This window comes from Chenopodium album, chromosome 2 (genome assembly GCF_948465745.1).
Source record: "Chenopodium album chromosome 2, dcCheAlbu1.1, whole genome shotgun sequence".
Taxonomy (NCBI): Eukaryota; Viridiplantae; Streptophyta; class Magnoliopsida; order Caryophyllales; family Amaranthaceae; genus Chenopodium; species Chenopodium album.
The window spans coordinates 10,798,837-10,817,507 of record NC_137835.1 but is presented as its reverse complement, the minus strand read 5'-3'; the positions used below and the strand labels follow the sequence as shown (position 1 = coordinate 10,817,507).

Below are 18,671 nucleotides of genomic sequence, written 5' to 3'. Positions count from 1 at the left end.
TATTTCCATTCCTTGGATACACCCATGTATTACTAGTGAAGACAATCTAACCTTGACACAACCTTTTTTAGATGAAGAAATCAAACAAGTCTTCTTCGATATGTCTCCGTATAAAGCTCCAGGTTCGGATGGTTTTGGGCCTAAATTTTTCCAATATTATTGGCCTATCATTGGAATTGATATTTGTAAAGCAATAAAAGGTTTTTTCATAATGGTAAATTAAGACAACTTAATCATACGATTATTACACTAATTCCAAAAACCGGCAATCCAAATAAGGCACATCAATTTCGCCCTATTAGTCTTTGTACTACACTTTATAAAGCAATAGCTAAACTTCTAGTAAATAGAATTAAACCATTCTTAAAGAAAGTTATAGGACCATATCAAAATGCTTTTGCCCCGGAAAGAGCAATCCAAGATAACGTTTTGTTAGTCCAAGAAATCTTAAATATGTTTAATAAGTCCAAAAATAAGTCAGGATGGTTAGCCTTGAAATTAGATATGGAAAAAGCCTATGATCGGGTTGAATGGGATTTCCTATGGGCTACTTTAAAAGATTTTGGTTTTAATGAAACTTTGATTACATGGATTAAGTCCTGTGTCACTACGGTTTCTTACTCGATTTCTGTAAATAAAAACTCTACAGAATTAATCACTCCTACTCGAGGTCTACGTCAGGGGGATCCTTTATCCCCAGTTCTCTTTGTTATTTGTATGGAAGTTATTGCTCGAAAATTACTTCATCAATCATTAGATAAATCTTCTGGCATTGGTCTCAAAGTTACCCCATCTGCTCCAATCATCCCTTGTTTACTGTTTGCAGACGATAGTTTATTATTTTGTCAGGCCAAATCTAGAGCATGTGCTAATCTTAGGGATATCCTTAATGAATTTTCTTTAATGTCCGGGCAATTGATCAATTTCCATAAGTCCTCTATCGTCTTTTCAAAGCTAGTAAATAACTCTAGAAAAGTTAATTTAGCAAGTTATTTCAATATGACTCCTAAATCGTTCCTTGGCCGTTATTTAGGGGTCCTTTTTAATTCCTCGTCTTTTACTAAACAGAATTTTCATCACCTTTTAGCAAAAGCAGAAAACAAATTGAATAACTGGTCTGTCAGCTCAGTTTCTAAGGCAGGTAAAACTGTTTTAATTCAAAGTCATTTGGAAGCTCTTCCTTCTTATGCTATGACTACTGCGTGTCTTCCTAAAACAATCACTAACTCTTTGGATCAAATTAACCGTAATTTTTTTTGGAAACAATCTCCGGATAAGAATGGCCTCCCCATGATTTCTTGGGACAAAATTTGTCAACCCAAAAGCCAAGGAGGTTTAGGTTTAAGGAAAACGGAAGCAATCAACTCTGCTCTCCTTGCTAAATTAGGTTGGAAATTAATCTCGGATCATAATAATTTATGGGTTCGTACTATTCGGGCTAAATATGTAAAACATAGCTCTTTTTTTTAATGTAAACCCCACGCTAAGGACTCCTGGATTTGGAGAAAACTTTTACAAGTTCGCCCTCTTCTTCTTAAGGGGCTGAGATGGAAAGTTGGATCGGGCTCTAATATTCTTTTTTGGCTAGATAATTGGTGTTCTTCCACGAATTTGATTACTTTATTAGATTTAAATATTTCTGATATTCAAAATCTAGACCTTACGGTTGATCAATTTATTACTGAAGATCATTCTTGGGATATTGCAGCTCTTTTTTTAGTGGTACCTCCTCACATATTTCAAACCATTAAAGGTATTCCTTTTCCAGTTAATGATACTTTTGATGAACCCTGTTGGGGTTTTTCTGGTAATGGAGAGTTTACGGTAAAGTCAGCAACCTGGTTAGCTCATAACTTTAATTCTCCTGCAAAATGGGAATTATTTTGGATTTGGAAACTTGATATTGCTCCAAAACTAAAGATATTTATTTGGCAACTGCTACTTAATGGTCTTCCAACTAGAAATAATTTGATTTACCGTAATTTTAATGTCCCTCATATTTGCCCCTTTTGTAATTCACATGCTGAAACACATGATCATCTGTTTCTAAATTGTCCATTTATTAGACAGTATTGGGATGCAGATATCGTTAGTCATTGGATGGGAACTCATGTTAATACTCCAAATCTCCTTACTCTTTTTCGGGACATTCGTCACAATGTTAACCTTCCTGTAAAAATGATTATTGTTTCTTTATGGAGTATATGGAAAGGTCGTAATGCTCTTATTTTTAATCGTATCCCCTCTACTATTATGAGTATTTATTCTAGAGCTTTCAAAATATTTACAGAATGGAATATTCGTTCTCATCTAGATTATTTTATTGACATTGTTCCCAAGACCCATTCTCCTCTTTACCATAAAACCATCCAAGTAGCTTGGTCCCCTCCTGCCCCTGGTGTTTTCAAAATTAATTTTGATGGTTCTGTTTGTAATAACTTTGGGTCTGCCGGAGTTGTTATTAGAGATTATACAATAAATAATGTTGTTAGTCGTGCTTATAATCTTGGTACCTCGACTCCTATTATTGCAGAAGCTACAGATCTCCGTAACAGTCTTCTCTTAGCTATTGAACATAATATACAAAAACTTTTTATTGAAGGTGATAACCTTTTAGCTATAAATATTTTGCAGGATAAAGCACGTTGTCCTTGTGTAGACACCCATTTGTGTCTCCCCAAAACCAAACCCAGTGATGAGTACCTTTCACGTCGAATCATAATCGAATGAAGTGAAAGTGTGGAAAGGTCTAGCGTTGCGGAAAGTTTTAATTTCTTTTCTCTTCTCTCTGTTTTTGAAAACTTTATTTTAAGAAAACAGCCAATCCAGTTTGATTGGTCCATGATATGGGTCCAATAGTAGTGTAGTTGGATGGGGATTGCAAAGACCTTTCCAACGATATATTATAAGCCCAATTCCGATGAATATTGAGGAAATTATGGCCAAATTACCAAACTGGGCCCAGTTTGAGCTTTATGTACGGCCTAATGATCTTGGGGAGGGCCTAATATGATTTATCATTCTCAATGCAATTAGGAATGGTTTTAGTCTTCTAGAATCTTCTAGAAGGTTCTTTTCATTCCTAATTCAATTAGCATTGATAAGTTGACTTTGTTGTCTTTTCAGAGTTTTAATCAAAATCAAATAGCATTTTCGAAGGAATTATATTATTTTATCCTCCAGTACGGTAAACTTATCGGATTTTCGAAAACGCGTTAAAATCAAGCTTGGCGTCCAACCCCAGGCCTTGGCGCCTGGAACCAGACTTGGCGCCTGGCGCCAGCTAGCCAGGGTTGGCGCCAGCTCTGTTTCCTGAGCATCAGACTCTGTTTTGTTAATTTATCTTTTTTTGGCTGATTTTCTCTATAAATATCGTATTAAAAACTCCGTTTTCATTCATCATCTACATCGATCATCTACATCTATCATTCACCATTCATTCACGAATTCTCCTCATTCACATGTTTTCCTCAACAATTAGTTTTAATTAGCATTCTTTCATTCATCTCCCTCATTCATCTTTCCTCTAAACTTTGGTTTTCTTATACAAAATTCCGCATTCGCAAGATCTAGAAACACCTAGCCATATTCGAAGTTGCCTTCGCCCTAGACGTGAAAGGTTTTAATTTCTGAGGGTTTGGTCCCAAATCTCTCTTTCAATTATTTAATTTAATTGTTTTTATTATTGTTTTCCTTGAAGTTACTAACGTGTGTATTTTGTTATTAGAAAGAGATACGAGGCATCAAAGTAAGTACTTTAATTGGTTTTTATTGATATTATGATGTAGAAATCATGTTTACATTGTTATTATGATATTCCTAGTATCATGTCTAGGGTATTTTTAATATTAAATATGATTCCTGCGATGCTTCCTATGTTCTTCCTAATATTTATTCATGCTAGTATCATGTTAGGGCTAAAGACTTGATTTTTATTGCTTAGTGACATGCTAGGGTTTGTTATTAATCTTGTTAGTATCATGCCTAGGATCTTGCTATTATGCTTTAATATTGATATGAACATGATTATTATTATAATTGTTATAATTGTTAATGATTATGAATATTATTATTATTTTGATGATGATTATTTTATTTATGATGATTATTAATTATTACTCATGATATTGATTATTTATTATGTTGCTTGACATTATTTATTGCTTGATCACCTTTTATGCATGTTAAAGGGAATTGGTACTTGTAATCACGCTTAATAAGATAATTAATAATCTTGTTAGGGTTAATTGTGGTTATAATTCAAGTGATCGCCAATAATAGTTTATTTGTGCATTAATATTCAACCAACATAGATTAAACAGGTTTAGGGTTAATCCTATTGATTGCATGTTAATTAAAAAGCGCACATGAATACGATCAGAATAAAGTAGAGGCCTATTATTGGGGCAGGTTCAATCTCTTTTAGGTTGGATTTGTACCTTCATCCCCGAACCCTTATTTGGTTCATGACCTTATGGAGTTGACGATCTCTTGGATCGTTAAGGGGTGTAACCTTCACCTCGTGAACGGTTTACAAGTTCCTTAAAAACTTGTTGGCGACTCTTTTGCTTTATCTTCTTCCCTTTTGGACGCCATCGTACTTTAGTGTATGATCACAGTGGGGTTCAAGCTAGTGGGATTTAAAGGCTTGAAATTATTCCCTACAGTTTTTGGCGACTCCACTGGGGACGATTTCTATTTTAATTCCTGAATTTGTTTCGGCAATGATTTAAAATGAGTGGATGAGACTCGAAAAGTTCTAAGTATTTCATGTGCGTAATTTTGATTAACATTATTGTCATATGCATAAAAAGGATCTCATTGGAAAGACCATCCGTAATGAGTCAAAAACATAGGATTTTAAACGTAGGAAATTTGAGGAATGTATTTTACAACTAGGACTGAAATAACACCGCGCGAAACTGGAAGATTTTATCGAGCATAGAAAGCTGCTGAGGCATGTGGGAAGTAGCGTCAGGGGCCAGAGCTTGGCGCCACACTTTTAGCCGTAGCGCCAGACGTCAGTATTGGCGCCAGGCGCTACAGTTAAAAGTTGGCGCCAGTCTCTGATTGCTGGCGCCAATTTCCCCTAATACCGAGCCAGAAATATGCGTTCTAATTTCGACTGGTTTTTCGTATTGTTTGCTCGATCCTACTTCCTGATTGAATTTTTTCTCACTTTTCTGAAACCCATATGTGTTCTACATATGGACATCACCCTCTGGGAATTCATGCTCCATCTACCCGATTGAACGCTCCGTGCAACAAAGGGTACATCCGAGATGTTGAATTCACCAAACCATGGAAGCGAGTTTTTTCTAAAGCTCGCGGTGTCCCATCCACTCGCGCCAACCCTTCACGGTTAGGCTTCGGCGCGGTGCATCCGGACAATTAACCATGGACCCTCTTTGACTAAACCTTATCCCGAACTTTAAAGAACTAGAGCCATGGTTAGGTTGCGAACGCATTGCATCATATTGTGCCTACTTGACTAATTGTGCATTATTTGTTATGCATATATATTCTATGTTTCTCTTAACCGTTTGTTGACTTGTGTTGAGATTAAATAAATTAATGACTTAAAGAACTTTGCCTAATTAATTAATTAATCAATTAATTAATTTGAGTCAATAAAGTCTAATTTTTTAATCGGAATTGACCTAGTACGACTTTAGGCATACCCCAGTTGACTAATAACACCGAAAACAGTCCTAGACCGAAGCTCCACTATTGGCGCCAAGGTCTGAGCTGTAGCGCCACACTATGAAGTTTAGCGCCTGGCGACAGCTCTGTTGTCTGGCGCCAAGCTCCATGGTGTGACGCCAGTCCTGTCGCTTGGCCGACAGTTTGGATTATTGGTCGAGTCATCACCTAATGTCTAATTAACCAGTTTGCTAATTAATTCGGTTAATTTTCGCTGTCAATGACACCTTGTTGAGTCATTAATCGAGTCTTGGTCACATAGTCTAGCCACATGGTCATGACACGAGTCTTAACGCACCATCTACACTCACTAGTCTTAGCACACACTTTGAGTACATCACCATGACCATGTCTTAGGTCCATGCATGAGTCGGTCTTTCCGTCATTTGAGTTGGGGGTACCTTCTATTCCTAATCCTTCATATCCCTCCATCTAAATCTTCTTCACATTCTATTCCAATCTTTCTTCACTTCCTCCATCCATTGCATGTTGAATAAAGTTTGAGTCAAATAATTAACAATAAGTATCCCCAAACTCCTTTTCCACAGTACTTGGTCGAGGAGAGAAGGGCGATTAATCAAGGACAACCTCTTTATTCAAGTCTCACTTTTTGATAAACCGATTCGTCAAAAGAGGAAGGCTAAGAAGACAATGGCAACTCAAGAAGAAGTCAATGATCTTAAGAACCAACTGGCTACTGTGACTGAGACACTGAAACTTCTCGCACTTAGGATCGATGATCCCGTGAAGCAACAACAAATGGACCTTATGCAAGAGAGCCTAAGCAAGTTGTCCAGCGATTACAAGTTTCAAGAGCTTACATCACAAGGGGTCTCGGTGGACAAAGATCTTCTTCCGCAGAAGTTCAACGCCAACGACATCCCAAAATTCAGAGCAATTGACAACCCTTACTTTCATTTAAGAGCATTTGAAACAATCATGAGTATCAAGGGTATCGATAAGAAGGTCTTCCCTTCTCTGTTCCCACTATCTCTCGAAACCGTTTGCCAACAATGGTTCTTCTCCCTTGACAAGGAGAAAACCTCCACCTGGGAATCAATAGTAAACGCTTTCGTTGATAGATACAAGTGCAACATTCAAGTTGAAACCGAACATAGACAACTTGAGATGCTAAGACAAAAAGAGAATGAAGGCTTTACTTCTTTATTTAATAAATGGAGGGAAACTTCTGCCAAGATGATTGAGGTCCCCACCGAAAAGGAGTCTGTGAGGATGTTTATCAAGAATCTCCAAGAAAAGTATTCAAAGCACTTAAAATATCAACACAACTTGAATACTTTCAAGGCCGTTTATGACATCGGAATTGAAATCGAAGACGACCTCGCAAAGCAAAAAGCTACTAACAATAGTAACCATGGTGGCTGGAAAGGAAAGAAGAACGACAATCCTTCTTCTTCCGAAAACGCCCACTCTAGTAATAATGTTAGTACCTTTGACAATAATGATGTCTTAGCCATGGACAATCAAGGATCTAAAAGGAAACCCAGGCGAGAGTTTACACCCATTGGAATGACCTACGATGCTGCTTTTGATCGTCTCTATGATCGAGGATTAATCAAACCTATTGGCCCTACCGAGGATCCAACACCAGAAAATTGATCTTCAAGATGGAATCCAAATTCCTATTGCAAGTACCATCGAGGAAACGGTCATACTACTGATGAATGCTACAGGTTTCAAAATCTCATTCAAGACCTCATAGAAGCAAACAAGGTCCCATTTCCTCTAGCAACCGAGAAGACTGGGTGATGATGAAGCGAATGACACAAGACAAGAGGCGAGCTGCAACGACAAGATTTCATGGCCTCTTTTTCTATTTCTTTTTCATTTTTTTCCTTTCCTCAATAAGTCTAGCATAGGCACCTTTTCCTTTCCTTAGATTAATTTCATAGATTCTTTATTTTCTTTTAATAAAATGGGCATTTATTTCCTTGCATATGATCATCGCATTGCATTGCATTAAAAAAAAAAAACAAAAACAAAAAAAAAAAATCCATGTCGAATCAAGCACAAGGTATACCAATGATTTGAGGCACCCCTTGTAGCCACATCATATCTCCTTTCACCTTTCGAATATGCAATCCTCTCTTCATAAACCACTTTGAGCCTCGTCTAACGATAAACCTTTCTTTTTTCAACCTACATCTACCTAACCTTGGGATGGGATGGTGTGCAACTTATGCAATTTTTCAAAGAATAAAAGCTTGAGTACTTCAAAAAATTGAAATAGCAAAAATAAGCAAAAATAAGTAAATAAAAGTGTACAAAAGGGCAAGTGTTCCAATGTCTTTGATATGAAAATTTCTTCGATATGAACACGTCTCAGATTGCGTCTGTTATCGAGTGCTCGGTACCGTGCCTGAGAAACATGAATGCCAAGTGAGTGATAGACCGCATGATCGGGATTGCCCACACTTATAAAAATAAAATAGATGCTAAAGCAAAAGATAAAAAAAAAAAGAGCTAAAAAAGAGTAGAAACTCAAGCATAAAAATATAAAGATTCAAAAGCGAGGTTGCACACCTTGGGGGCTTATCTAGGGTCTTGAGCCTTTTTTATCCCCTTCTTCTTCACCTTTAGCCTAACCACGTTACAAGCCTTAAAAAGACCTTTTTGAGGTATACACACACTTGTGCGAGGTTCGGCTAGAGCTACGTTCGGCCTGATTCCTAACGGATACGTAGGCAACCTTACATCGAGGTGCGGCCGTAATAAAAATGCATTCATATTCACATTCACACACTTACACCATGATCACATCAAGGGATCCCCTGTGCTCATCCCTATTCACTTAGAGCTAGACTTGGGGGCTTGATCCCTATATCATTAGCTTACCTAGCCTAAGAGTCACCACCATTTGACTCTTTTAAAATATTTTCTCCACACACTTAGCTCTTGCGGCCTAACTTTAGTGTCACTTTCACACACTGCACAGATACATGACCAAATATACTTCCCTTAGGAACCCTTTGTCATGGAATCTTAACACAACGCTGAAGCATGCCTTATCATATCAACATCGCTCATCAGTCATAATTGTCGTTACATAGAAGTATGAAGTGCTTAGCCTCCGTGCCTAAGTTACCCAAATACTTTCATCATTGAGTCAACCATTGAGATAGCCTAGGATGAATTAATCCTTGCACCTTGAGAGATAGTGTCAAACAACATTTGACTAAGCTCATTCAACATGCACCTTCACACTTCGATTCTTTTTTCGCGTCTTTCTTTTTCGGGAGAAAGTCGGTACCCTCCACAAAAATGACGGAAAATTTTTGTTTTTTTGCATTTTCGAGTCGCACAATCACAATACAATGCACACACAAGTCATGTACACATTGAGTCATGTCATGTCACATCACCTTGATTTGAGTCTAACACATGTGTCAAACAGTTTGAGTCGAGTCAACCTCGAGTCAGTCAATCAGCGAGTCAAGTTTATACCTTGAGTCGTGTCAAGTCGATAAGTCAAGCAATGATAAGCCTTAGGTCAACCCTAAGATGATTAAAGAATTTGGCAAAGTTCTATAGTCTAAAATAAATACAGGTGCAGCAGAATAGGGAAGACCCTACTCCAATTCTTGGCGCCAGAGATATCTCAGCAACGACAGAGCTCGAAGCCTCTCAGAAAGGTGATTTCGACCTCATACAACAATTTCGGGTTCCTTGGTACGCCATTTAGCCCCTATAAGCAATTTGACATGATTAAGTAGTCAGTTTGATTACAATCGCAATAAGTGATTGACCTGATGAAAGATCGTCTCACTTAGCTTAAGCGCCTAAGTATTGGCTCATTACAAGCACCAATGCATTGGTTCAAAAGCAAGCACTTAAACGACAATGTTTCCAAATATGGATTGTCGCGCATTCTTATTAAACGACAAAGTTTTCCGAAAATTGGATTGTCATCTCTGGCAAAGTTTCCAAGCGTGGATTGTCGTGCTCCTCCTTTGTTTGGCAAGTTTTTTCCAAGTTCAGATTGTCATACATTCGTCAGCTCGTTGGCAAGTTTTCCGAGATTGGATTGTCATACACCCAGTTCCCTATGGCAAAATTTCCCAAAGGATTGTCGTAGGTCTCTACTCATCATAAATTTCGGCAAAAGTTCCTCAACGTGGATTGTCATTCGTTTCAACAAGTGGCAAATTTTCCCGAAGTGGATTGTCGGTCAACTCTTTTTGCAAATGTTCCAAGACGCGGATTGTCAATAGTGGCAATATTTTCCCAAAAGGATTGTCGCATAGCGTTGGCAAATTTCCAAGGTGGATTGCTTTCAAGAGTTATATTCCAAGACATGGATTGTCGATCGTAGCAAAGTTCTTATGAAAGATTGTTACGAAGCATTGGCAACTTTTCCAAAAATTGGATTTTGGCAAAATTTCTGAGGTACGGATTGTCGCTTCATCGTGGCAACATTTCCAAGGATGGATTGTTACGAAGCATTGACAACTATCCCTAAATCGGATTGTCATACATCATACAAGAGTTATGTTGGCAACTATTCCCAAAGAAAAGAGGATTGTCATCACAGCAAAAGCACCGACATACTGGTTCACAAGCAGCAAAGCGCCGACGTACTGGCATAGCAAACATTAAGAAGCAGTGATCTTTTCGAAGACTATCACAGCGGAAAGAGAAGATATCTTCGACGGCATTCCCTAGCTTGCGGAGAGTTGTCACAAACAACTGGAGATAATTTCGGGCGAAGTTATCTTCGATGGTATTCCCTAGGATGTGGAATATTATCAATGCGGATGGAGATTGTTTCAAGAGAAGCAATCTTCGATGGTATTCCCTTGGATATGGAATATTATCAATGCGGAGGAGGATCATTTCAGGCGAAGCAATCTTCCAATTTGGAAGCAGTTACAGGCGTAGCGGTTTTCAAGCGGGATGGCATTCTCTAGCTTGTAGGAGGTCATCAAAACAACAGAAGCGGCAACAATCGGTTACTTTCAGAGACGTGTGCTCGACGGTGCAAGATACGCGTTTCTTAACTCTTTTATCTGTTTAACTAACGCTAGTTTTGCAGGTATCGGCGTTACAAGAGTGATTTAGGATCGCAGAACGTTCTGAATCATTCTCCGTCCCTATCGCTACTTTGACTTTTGTTTTCGAAACTTGCGTTTCTCCAAACTCAGTCAAAGTGGGGGCTTCTGTAGACACCCATTTGTGTCTCCCCAAAACCAAACCCAGTGATGAGTACCTTTCACGTCGAATCATAATCGAATGAAGTGAAAGTGTGGAAAGGTCTAGCGTTGCGGAAAGTTTTAATTTCTTTTCTCTTCTCTCTGTTTTTGAAAACTTTATTTTAAGAAAACAGCCAATCCAGTTTGATTGTTCCATGATATGGGTCCAATAGTAGTGTAGTTGGATGGGGCTTGCAAATACCTTTCCAACGATATATTATAAGCCCAATTCCGATGAATATTGAGGAAATTATGGCCAAATTACCAAACTGGGCCCGGTTTGAGCTTTATGTACGGCCCAATGATCTTGGGGAGGGCCTAATATGATTTATCATTCCTAATGCAATTAGGAATGGTTTTAGTCTTCTAGAATCTTCTAGAAGGTTCTTTTCATTCCTAATTCAATTAGCATTGATAAGTTGACTTTGTTGACTTTTCAGAGTTTTAATCAAAATCAAATAGCATTTTCGAAGGAATTATATTATTTTATCCTCCAGTACGGTAAACTTATCGGATTTTCGAAAACGCGTTAAAATCAAGCTTGGCGTCCAACCCCAGGCCTTGGCGCTTGGAACCAGGCTTGGCGCCTGGCGCTAGTGCTGGTGCCTGGCGCCAGCTAGCCAGGGTTGGCGCCAGCTCTGTTTCCTGAGCGTCAGACTCTGTTTTGTTAATTTATCTTTTTTTGGCTGATTTTCTCTATAAATATCGTATTAAAAACTCCGTTTTCATTCATCATCTACATCGATCATCTACATCTATCATTCACCATTCATTCACGAATTCTCCTCATTCACATGTTTTCCTCAACAATTAGTTTTAATTAGCATTCTTTCATTCATCTCCCTCATTCATCTTTCCTCTAAACTTTGGTTTTCTTATACAAAATTCCGCATTTGCAAGATCTAGAAACACCTAGCCATATTCGAAGTTGCCTTCTCCCTAGACGTGAAAGGTTTTAATTTCTGAGGGTTTGGTCTCAAATCTCTCTTTCAATTATTTAATTTAATTGTTTTGATTATTGTTTTCCTTGAAGTTACTAACGTGTGTATTTTGTTATTAGAAAGAGATACGAGGCATCAAAGTAAGTACTTTAATTGGTTTTTATTGATATTATGATGTAGAAATCATGTTTACATTGTTATTATGATATTCCTAGTATCATGTCTAGGGTATTTTTAATATTAAATATGATTCCTGCGATGCTTCCTATGTTCTTCCTAATATTTATTCATGCTAGTATCATGTTATGGCTAAAGACTTGATTTTTATTGTTTAGTGACATGCTAGGGTTTGTTATTAATCTTGTTAGTATCATGCCTAGGATCTTGCTATTATGCTTTAATATTGATATGAACATGATTATTATTATAATTGTTATAATTGTTAATGATTATTATAATTGTTATAATTCTTAATGATTATTATAATTGTTATAATTGTTAATGATTATGAATATTATTATTATTTTGATGATGATTATTTTATTTATGATGATTATTAATTATTATTCATGATATTGATTGTTTATTATGTTGCTTGACATTATTTATTGCTTGATCACCTTTTATGCATGTTAAAGGGAATTGGTACTTGTAATCACGCTTAATAAGATAATTAATAATCTTGTTAGGGTTAATTGTGGTTATAATTCAAGTGATCGCCAATAATAGTTTATTTGTGCATTAATATTCAACCAACATAGATTAAACAGGTTTAGGGTTAATCCTATTGATTGCATGTTAATTAAAAAGCGCACATGAATACGATCAGAATAAAGTAGAGGCCTATTATTAGGGCAGGTTCAATCTCTTTTAGGTTGGATTTGTACCTTCATCCCCGAACCCTTATTTGGTTCATGACCTTATGGAGTTGACGATCTCTTGGATCGTTAAGGGGTGTAACCTTCACCTCGTGAACGGTTTACAAGTTCCTTAAAAACTTGTTGGCGACTCTTTTGCTCTATCTTCTTCCCTTTTGGACGCCACCGTACTTTAGTGTATGATCACAGTGGGGTTTAAGCTAGTGGGATTTAAAGGCTTGAAATTATTCCCTACACCTTGGAAAATTCATTTGCTAATGAATGACATCAAGAAGTTGTTGGCTCACTTTGAGGTTGTTTCTTCTTGCCATGTGTATCGAGAAGCTAATCGTGCAGCAGATTATGTTGCAACTATAGGCCATCAAATTTTAGGATATGTAAACATTGACCCTAATGTAGATGCTAATTTTTCTTATTTTATTTCTTTAGATAAATTAGGATACAATCTTGAGAGAAGACTTTCCTAACTTTGTATTTTTCTTATCCAAAAAGAATTTGAATATAAAGGTTATTTTTTTCTTTGACAAGAGAACAAGAAAGTAAAAAACAAGAAAAACACGGACATTAAAAACTAAACCAAGCACGTTGCCTAGCTTCCGTAGCCAAGACATGAACCTGAGCCACCTTCTCCCAGGAACCTTCTGAATGTGACAAACCACCAAAGAGGCAATAAGCTCCATAATCTCCTAATAAGTCTAAAGAATAGCAAAATCAACCAAAGTAAGAGGAAGGAGATGATCCAACAAAGGACTGCAGTCAGTGAACAACCTAATTCAAGCATAACCTCGCTGCTTTCGATGACATAATAAAGAGAACAAACAAGCCAACAACTCTGAATGAAAAGCAAAAGTAGACACACACACACACACTTGAGCTCCCCCTCTTACCAGAAGACCAGAATCAGCCTCCAAGAAGACCCAACCCCTACCAGCCGAATGGTCCTTAGAATCCCAAGCATCATCAAATGCAAGGCACACATCCCAACCATCAGTAGCCATACCTCAAAGAACAATTGGAAGCAAAGAGCACGAGAACCCAGGAGTAGTAGGAAGATCAACCTAAATGAAGTCTCGGGCTACAGAACACCGGGCCATCCAACTAGAAGCCAAATCCCAAGCAGTCTGCAGGGAATAAACCGCCGATTAAAGTCGTAGATTGTTCCGAGTAAGCCAAATAGCCCACATCAAACTAAAAAAGACAATCCAACTTCAACTAGGCCTTTACCCTAATAAACCGGGAAATTATCTCAGGGTACCAATCCTCAAAAGATTGAGACCAAGAGATGTCGATCAACAGACCAATTTGAAGGCAGTTTCTCCCATAAACCCCGAGAAAAGGCACAGTCTCGAGTGTGAAGAAGTCTCCAAATCCAAATGACAAAAAGCACAACGAAGATCCATAGGAATACCTTGCAAGCGTAACAACAAAGCTGTAGGTGATGCATTATGAAGTATTTTCCATGTAAACATCTTCTATTTCGGCATTAATTGTGAACCCCAAAGATGCTTCCACCAACTCGGAGGGAGATCCATAGATTGTGAAACCTCATTCAACGTCTAATGAATTAACCAAGCATATGCTGTCTTATTTGAATATGAAGTTAGTTTATATTATTGTACACTTCTTGTAGTTAACTAATTTAACCATGTTATTAGGATTATTCTAATTCACTAATGATACCGCATTTTACCTATTTTCCCAAATGATCTTTTATTATTATTATTATTATTATTATTTTTATTATTTTTACAATGGTTCAAAAGGAGACTAGCTCCCAGCGACTCGACACTACAATGACTCTCTTAACCATACTAATACAAGAACTAAAACGAGAATTGGCAAATATAGTTATTTATTATTAGAGCTGTCAGTTTCTGACCCGAACCGTTAAACCCGACTGTTTCGAACCGATCCGAAAAGGAACTGAACTGTTTAAAACCCGTTTTTTGGAAACCGAAAACTGACCCGACCCAATTTTTTCCAAACCGAAACTGAACTAAATCGAATTTGTGCAAACCGTTACTAACCCGACCCGTTATCAAGCCAAACCGTTACAACCCGAAACTGAAAGCAACCCAAACCGATTACGTTTAAACCCGATAGTAACCCGACCCGTTTTAAATCGAAAACCGTTAAAACCCGATAAAAATTCGATAAACCTATATCGTTCCAACCCGTAACCCGTTGTGACCGAACCGTTTACGACCCGTAGCCCGTTATGACCAAACCGTTTAAAATCCGTAACCCGTTATGACTGAGTCATTTACAACCTGTTACCCAATATGTTTATGATCTAATCTGTTTCAACCCACTACTCGATAAACCCAACTTATTTATGACTTGACTTGATTATAACATGACTCGTTCCTACCCATTTTATGACTAATTCGACTCGATAATCATCCGACTCAATTTTAACCCGATATGATTTGATTAGAAACTCGTTTCAAATTGGGTAAACTCGTTTTCAAACCAACCAAGTTCAATCTAAACCGATTATAACCGAAACGATAATGGTTGGACCCGATTTCACCCGATCTATTTTGAATCGAAACCCATTTTCGAACCGACCTAGTTAAACCCAAACTGATTATGACCCGAACCAATTACGACCCGTCCTGATTAAGACCCGAACTGTTTTTAACCGAAACCCACATTAAATGGGCTAAACCCGTTTTCAAACCGACCCAGTTCAACCCAAATTGATTATGACCCGAACCGACTAGAACCCGACCCGATAAGGACCCGATCCGAGTAGAAACTGCAATTAAAAAAACCAAACCGAACTGACCCAATAATTTTCAAAACCGACCCAAACCGACCCGTTTATTATTTCAATCCGTTATAAACCGACCCGTTATAACCCGAAACTGATAAACCCAACCCAAACCCGAACTGTTTAACCGAATTGACACCCCTATTGATTTTGTTGGAGAGAGTGTTGAAGGGATGCGTGAGTAAGGGAAAAACTTGGGTAAAGTAAGAGGAACGATTTCTTACAATATTGTAGGAACAAAAATATATCCCTCTTGTGCATCAATTTTAAAAATGATTCCCAAAATACTGATTGATGCACAAGAGAGATATATTTTTATTATTGCACCATAGGGGTTAGGTACAAATATATTTGGTAGTGGAAAAAAGTAAGAGAGAGAAGGGTAAAAAATACAAAATTGTCCATGTGACATATTGATAAATTAAAAAGTAAGTGTGTAAAAGCAAGGGTATGTTGGGTATTTGTAGTGTGAACACAAATAATTTTTTCCTAAAGAGAAAATGGTGCAATATTTGTGAAACTTCCTAAAAAGGCAGGTGGTGCAATAATAAAATAACGGAGGAAGTATATATTTCGGTCCGACTGTCCAAATTTTTATTATTATTATTATTATTATTATTATTATTATTATTATTATTATTATTATTATTATTATTATTATTATTATTATTATTATTATTATTTTTATTATTATTATTATTATTATTATTATTATTATTATTATTATTATTTATCTTATAAAGTTGTTTAATAGTTTTAAGAAAATAATACAATATCACGTGTTCCATATAATATATTCATGAGGTAATTAATCGGTTTTAACTTGTTTAAAACGGATAACCCTCAAAGTTTGTATTATTCAAAAATAATTAAAAATTTGACTTATTTTTTGCGGATTGTTCAAAGTTTGTATTATTTTTGATAATTTTTTCAATGAATAATTATTGTGTAGTTTGGTAGTTGCTCACTCGGTGGATCTAATCGTTTATCCTTGAAACGAGGCAAATTTTGGTGTGGAAATGACGCTTGTCCAGCATTACACAATTGCATTACCGTCCACACCTCAATTTGTAGCCCACGTTATAAGACTTCAATGTTAAAAAGCCTTATTTTTTGGTTTGGGCCACTTTTCTTATGTCTTGGTCTTCTCATGAAACTCATGACTTTGTTATTGTTGATGACGATTTTATTTTCCCTTATTTTGGGCTTTTTTTTATTTTTTTTGCTTGACTGCTCATGTAGGTCAAGTCAGTGCATGCAACATGTTTCATTCCTTTTTTTTTTTTTTTTTGTAACTCAAAGGTGAATGATACAGTATTACCGTTCTATAATTAGGGATATCAAACAGCCAAGTCGAGCTGAGTATTAACATGTCTTAGCAATTGATTTAACTGAATGGTGAATGATACAGTATTACCATTCTATAATTAGGGTTATACTTGTGCATAGTACAATTGATTGTACTACATAAATAATCAATAATGATGAATTTATATGCAAGTTAAATTAAATGATCCAAATAAAATTCATTTTAAAGTTTGTGATTTATAAACAAAGTATGTTTAACACAATCTTTAATTGGGCGCCAATGTTACTTTCTAAGGAGTAATTAAGTAATTAACAAGTGTTCGTGATCATACTTGTATGCTTGTTAGAAAATCTCTTTTCAAAATGTCACCAATTATTTTTTTGCTCTTTATCTATATAAAGAATTGCAAAATACTCGTATATACAAACAAAGAAAGAAAATACGAGTAGAAGTAGAAGGGTCATTGACTTATTTCCTGAAAAAAAGAAGGGTGATTGACTTGAACCGAAAAAAAAGTCAACTCTTCAAGTTGTCTAAGAATGATATCACAAATTTGAGCTAGTGAAGTTAAAGACAAAATAGAAAGACTTTAGTTTTGTCCATAAATGTCTTGATAACAAAGAATTGTCGAGAAATACAGATTACAGAGCCAAATTATTCTGTATTCGGTTTCACAAGATGTTAAAATAAGTGTATGGTCTTCTTCTAACTTTCCTATTCTACACAACTCTGCACTCCTGCATTAATAAATGCATTTGAAAATAATTTTATAAATTTTACTCCGTATAATTTTTCATGATTGTAAGAGCAAAATTAAGTTTGTTTAAAAATTAACAAGTCCAATTCAAATAAGAGATCATATACATATAGAGTAAAAGTTAAACTACGGAGTAATAAATAAATTTATATGGATATTAAGTGTAATCCGTCACTTATGAATGAGACAGTTTTTTTAAAAAAAATGATTTGTATATGTATTAAATAATGAATTGAGGTTTTGAAAACGACTTGCCATCAAATTTGTTATTTTTTCGGCAATGATCAAATTTGTCACAATTATGGTTTTTGTTATATTCAGCTAATAAGAATTAGCACTAAATAGCGAAACTAAATTTCATTGAGAACGAAGAAAAAATCAGAGATGGTACGAACAATCAAAATCAATTTTGATTAGTAAATGTCTTTTCTTAATTTCTAATCAATGATATTTCGTTGAAGGGAACAAAACTTCTAAAATATTCCACAACTTATTAACTCGTAGGACTACTTCTAAACAACAAATCGCTTCAAGTATTCTCCCAAATAACCACATGATTTTAAATAATCAGTTGAAGAATAATAACCATAGTTATATACTTCCTCCGTCCCTTTATTATATGCATATTTCTTTCATTTATAATTACTCGCATAATATAATAGAGATAAATAGATGTATAACTAAAGGACAAAGGAAGTACTTATTAGTACAAAAACAATAACCACTTGATTTTCAAATAATTAGTTAAAGAAAACAAAACCTAAAAATCACGAGTTTCTAGCAATAAATCTTATTTTAACACAAGTTGGAATCACATGAATCATTTTCACACGATTATAAGTGTACAAAAGAATAGCTCTTATAAATACACATACATATGCATACTCGTGTAAGGTATAACTTCATTGAAGTTATTATATCAATTTTATGTAGTTAGCTAATTGACCAAACGAGAGAAGTTTCAAGTTTAAAGTATTGAACTATTAATACACCATATTATTATATCATTGCGTGGGGAGATTTAAAAGTGACACCTAAACAGTGAAGATGATTTATCAAAAAAAGATGGAAAGTGATATATGCAATTTAATTTCAAG

The 18,671-nt window shown here is 36.0% G+C and overlaps 1 protein-coding gene across 1 annotated transcript; it reads left to right on the top strand.

Moving 5' to 3' along the window:
* Nucleotides 1–504: 504 nt before the first annotated feature.
* LOC145568321 (uncharacterized) lies at nucleotides 505–2,639 on the top strand. Its single transcript, XM_081627751.1, has 3 exons — nucleotides 505–1,141; nucleotides 1,658–2,548; nucleotides 2,635–2,639. Exons 1-3 carry the CDS (start codon nucleotides 505–507, stop codon nucleotides 2,637–2,639), a joined length of 1,533 nt encoding a protein of 510 aa, XP_081483877.1.
* Nucleotides 2,640–18,671: the final 16,032 nt, after the last annotated feature.